Source organism: Choloepus didactylus, chromosome 2 (assembly GCF_015220235.1).
Source record: "Choloepus didactylus isolate mChoDid1 chromosome 2, mChoDid1.pri, whole genome shotgun sequence".
Classification (NCBI taxonomy): domain Eukaryota; kingdom Metazoa; phylum Chordata; class Mammalia; order Pilosa; family Megalonychidae; genus Choloepus; species Choloepus didactylus.
The window spans coordinates 54488360-54493548 of NC_051308.1; the positions used below are offsets into that span (position 1 = coordinate 54488360).

Below are 5189 nucleotides of genomic sequence, written 5' to 3' on the forward strand. Positions count from 1 at the left end.
CAAGGCTTCGCCCCGAACGCGCGCGCTTGGTTAGGGCTGCCAGCAAGGCGGGCGGCGCCGTTGGCTTCCAACAGCGCCTCCGTGCAGGCTTAGAGGCATCCACTTTCCGCTTCCAGAAAAGTTTGGAGAATAGAATTTGGGGTGGATTTGGGAGTAGTGGCAGCTTCCCCCAGCCTTCCTTCCAGAAGCCTCACCTACACGGCCTCCTCCATTCTTCCGATCCTGACTCCCTGCCTCCCTGAGCCCCAACTCCACACCACCCCACCCCCTTCACTCCTGGGTTCCCCCTCCCTTCCTCCTGATCAGGAATGTCAGCCACGTCTTCGCCTTCCTTACCTCATTCTCCTTCCTCTTCTCTTTCTCTGTCCTCTTAACTCTTGCCACCTAATTTCAAGCTTTCTCCCTGTCGTTGCCACCCTTCTTTCTCTCTACTATAAACGTTTTCCAAACCAACTCCATCTGTCAAACCTCTGCACTTGCATCCATCTCCTCTTTCCATCCTTCTTTCTCTCCTTCCCTCCCAGCAAACCTCAATCATGGATTCTGGGTCTCTTTGGGCTGCCAACTCGACCCCTGGGGGGGTCTCTGCCCCCAATGCCACAACACCCTGGCTGGGCCGGGATGAGGACCTGGCCAAGGTGGAGATCGGGGTCCTGGCCACTGTCCTTGTGCTGGCGACAGGGGGCAACCTGACTGTGCTGCTGACCCTGAGCCGGTCGGGTCGCAAGCACTCCCGCATGCACCTCTTTGTGCTGCACCTAGCCTTGACCGACCTGGGTGTGGCTCTTTTCCAGGTGCTGCCCCAGCTGCTGTGGGACATCACCTACCGTTTCCAGGGCCCCGACTTCCTTTGTCGGGCCATCAAGTACCTGCAGGTGCTCAGTATGTTCGCCTCCACCTACATGCTGCTGGCCATGACGCTGGACCGCTACCTGGCCGTCTGCCACCCCCTACGCAGCCTCCAGCAGCCCAACCAGTCCACCTACCCACTCATCGCTGCTCCTTGGCTGCTGGCCGCCCTCCTCAGCCTTCCTCAAGTCTTCATCTTCTCCTTGCGGGAGGTGATCCAGGGCTCAGGGGTGCTGGACTGCTGGGCAGACTTCCGCTTCCCCTGGGGGCCACGGGCCTACATCACTTGGACCACCCTCGCCATCTTCGTCGTGCCTGTGACTGTGCTCACGGCCTGCTACAGCCTCATCTGCCACGAGATCTGTAAGAACTTGAAGGTCAAGATGCAGGCTGGGAGGGTAGAAGGAAGGGGCTGGAGGACGCCGGGCAGGCCCTCGCAGTGTGCCCCAGCTGCAGCCACACGGGGGCTGCCGTCCCGGGTCAGCAGCACCAGTACCATCTCCAGGGCCAAGGTCCGAACAGTGAAGATGACCTTTGTCATTGTGCTGGCCTATATCGCCTGCTGGGCACCCTTCTTCAGTGTCCAGATGTGGTCCGTGTGGGATGAGAACGCACCTGATGAAGGCAAGTGTGTGGTCTGGGTGGGAGGGGTGAGGTGGAGAAGAACAGGGAAGGGGGCATGGAAGGGTTAATACAGGGATTGCAAACTCAGAACCTCCCAGGGCCAGGCAGGTAACAAATGGGTGAAGCAGTTAAGAAAGATGGTGCCTCCCCCATGTGAAAAGGGGCAGCTACAACTCCCATCCAGCCAAATGATGGCATGTGAGCATTTTTGATGTGAAATTTCCAGATTGTTAATTTTAGTAACTAATTAAAAAAACTTTAAAATATTATGTGGCCCTACGAAATGTGATTGTTGACAGATATGTCTAACCAACCACTGCTTTGTTTGATGAGCTTTAGAAGCATAGAGTGGGAGCTGAAAGTGATCTTCACATGATTCTGTCCAGGAAGGCATCTGTTTCTCTGGAGAGGTGAAATAAGGAGAAGGCTGTTCATGAATTTAACACAATCCTGCCCCAAAAAAAGGCATGGAAATAATACCAAAGTGTCATGGGCCCATTTTACCCCTTCTTAAGTATCTTTCTTGACTTCAGTCCAGACAAGGAGCTATTTGCAAACTTGCAAATTACTCTTGAAGAAATGAGCATATTCATTTTAGCCAATTGTAAGGAACTCCCTGGTCTGGCCAAGCATAGAAGAGAAGGAAGGAGTGCTTCCAGTGACAAGCGCATTTGGTCCTCATGCTAGTTTTGGGTGGCTGACTCTATTTTAAATCTGAGCAACCTGAAGCTCAGGGAGGCAAAGTAACTGACCCAAAGCACTGCTGCTAGTAAGTGAAGGCAGGGTTTGAACTGGGGACGTCATAGGTCAAGCTTTATTCATGACATGGCTTTCCTTCCAACCATCACAGCTCAGCCAATGGCACCAGGGCTGAGGTGGTCATTCACCCCTTTTTAATGAAACTCCGAAAAGATGCGGATCCTGCCGCTCAGCCTGTAGGGCCTTTCCCACTGCCTGCTGTGCCCACCATCATCACGTTCCCATCCCTCACCACCTCACCCCTCTCCTGTGTCTAGTGATTTGCCACTTACCAAGGCCATCTCTGAGTAAGGAGGACAGGGACAAAGTGTTATGTTACAGGCAATGTGCTCTCTTAGAAAAACGAAAGTCCTTGGAGACCTTTGTGGCTGGGCTGAGATTCATGATTTTAAACTCACTTTCTAGTACACCCAGTTTTCCTCCACAGCATGCTGGCCTCCTGGCCTCTTGGCCCTGAGTCTTTGGTCAGAGACTGCCTCTCTCCCTGCCCTGGCCCCTGACTGTGAGCTGAGTTTCTGCCAGGACACAGGGGTGGCTGGGAACTGTGGCTCCCAGTGCACGTGTCCCATTGGTTTGCTCACAGGGGTGGTCACTCCTGGCCCCAGGGAAGGGAAGAACCCTTGATAGAAGGCACAAGTTATGGGGGTGGAAGGGGTGGCTGGGCATTATGGATCCGACCTCAAGGGTTGAGAATGGAACATGGAGCCTTTGTGGGCTTGGATGTGCCTCTGTGGCTCACCTCCAGCTGCTGCCTGGGCCTGGCTTAGACAGGGGCCAAACCCAACAGATGCTTCCCAAACGTAGGAACTTGTGGATGCCCTCTGCCCTTTGCCTAAACTAGGCACTAAATATACATTGACGGAGCAGAAGGGATGAATACTTATTCCAGCCTCTCAGTCAAAGCAACTTTCTAAGTCTCCTGCAGCCCCTCATCACCATGTTAACTGGGGAGCAGGTTGGAACCTAGGCCCAAATGAAGGAGGCTGAGCTTGTTGTTGAGGCTGATCCCTCCCTAAGTTACCAGTGCTCCCCTTCCCCCTCATTTCTGTTCCCACCCCCATAACTCATGCCTTCTTTCAAGGGTTCGTCCCTTTCCTGGGGCTGGGAGTGACCACCCCTGTGAGCAAACCACTGGGACATGCGCACAAGGAACCAGCATATCTGAAGAGCCCAGATCACTGAACTTTACAGAGTAGGCACATGAGCTTGGCCTCTGACTTTGTTGATTGGAACCTTGCACGGAGTGCAGGGTCTCTGCCTTAGAGCTGGGAGACCTAGGTTCAAGTGGTGGTTCTTATTAACTGCACACAAAAAATTGAATAGGATACCCCTAAGATTCCTTCCAGCTCAGACACTGCATGTGATGATTCTGCAACCTCCACTGCAAAGCAGGTAACTCTGTGTGACCCATGCCATAGCTGCAAAAGTAGTGTGCCTAGCAGGAGGCCTGGACCCATCTCAGCAGCATTGCTGTTAGCTTGAGGACTTTTGTTTAGTCTTTAAGAAGAAAATTGTGCCTGGAAGGAATTTTTCCAATCTTCACACTCTCACATTTTGACTCCCCTCCCTGTAGGAGGGTGCAGTCTCCTAAGGACACAGAACAAGCACTGGTCTGAAATGGGATGCTTGGGTGCCCTGTACCCAGAATCTGCCTCTCCTGCTGCAGTTGGCGATGATGGCAGGGAAGTCACATTCCAGTCATTGCCCTCCCAGGTCTCCAGCACAGGGCCTGGCACAGAGGCAGGGCTCACATGCTCAAATGACCAGGGGACCAAATGGGTGCAACTGCCCCTGAGGGTTTAAGGAGGAAAGAATCCAGAAGGCAATGTGTGTCCATGATCTATGACATAGATGGGGATGGGGTAGAGGAGCCTGAACTTTATCTGGTGGTCCAGAATCCTGGTTATTTTGCCTGCATGTTACATAGAGGTTGCCTTATCCTAAGTCTACATCCATAAGAGGATTCAACATCTAGGATTTGGGACAAAGACAGTTTCTCCTATTTGGATTTGTCCTATCCCTGACTGTGTTTACACCCCTAATTTCGACTTGGAGCACACCTCCGCTCCCACTCTCACTCTCCAGTTATAAAAAAAAAAAAAATCAATGAGGTAAGACTCAAGTTGGGAGCCTCTGGTTCAAGTCCCAGTTGTGCTACTCCCTAATTATAGGACCTCGAGTGAATCCCTTTCTTCTCCAGCACGTAGTTTCCTTATCTGTCTCTCTCTCTCAGGTCCCTTCCAGCTTTGCAATTCTAAGGCATCTTATGCTTCTTTCTTGGCAGATTCCACCAACGTAGCTTTCACCATCTCCATGCTTTTGGGCAACCTTAGCAGCTGCTGCAACCCCTGGATCTACATGGCCTTCAACAGCCACTTGTTGCCACGCCCCCTGCACCACCTTGCCTGCTGTGGGGGTCCTCCACCCCGGATGCGCAGGCAGCTCTCCAATGGCAGCCTCTTGAGCCACCACACCATCCTGCTCACTCGCTCCAGCTGCCCACCCACCCACAACCTCAGCCTCAGCCTCAGCGTTAGGCCTGGTCCTGAAGAGTCCCTGAAAGGCTTAGAGCAGGCGGACGGGGAAGCCAGTGCTGTGACCAGCATCTTCTAGGGCAGACTCCTGGAGTCTGGTGCTGCCCACAGAATGTGCCAAGGTTCTCTGCCCATCTCAGGCACCTGGAGTAAAAGCTGGGAGGGTGAGGGTTGGGGTTAAGGGGAGCCCAGATTGGGGTAGGGCAAGGAGACCAGAATGGTCCCCTCCACCCCAGATCTCGGAGCTGCCTTTGTTAGCGCCCAAGCTCAGATGCTGGGAGTCCGAGAGGCTCAAACCACCTGCGTCCCTGACTGCACCAAATTCACAGGGTATCTGTGAACACCCAGGTGCTGGATGTGGTGGAGGGGTCCAGATCTTGGCAGGCTTAGAAAGGCACTGTCTCTGGGTCTTCAGGAACCCTG

At 53.4% G+C, this 5189-nt stretch overlaps 1 protein-coding gene across 1 annotated transcript; it reads left to right on the plus strand.

Annotated features, from left to right (window-relative positions):
• Positions 1-536: 536 nt before the first annotated feature.
• On the plus strand, positions 537-4845 carry AVPR1B (arginine vasopressin receptor 1B). The gene is made up of 2 exons (XM_037811874.1): positions 537-1473; positions 4517-4845. Exons 1-2 carry the CDS (start codon positions 537-539, stop codon positions 4843-4845), a joined length of 1266 nt encoding a protein of 421 aa, XP_037667802.1.
• The last annotated feature ends 344 nt before the right edge of the window (positions 4846-5189 follow it).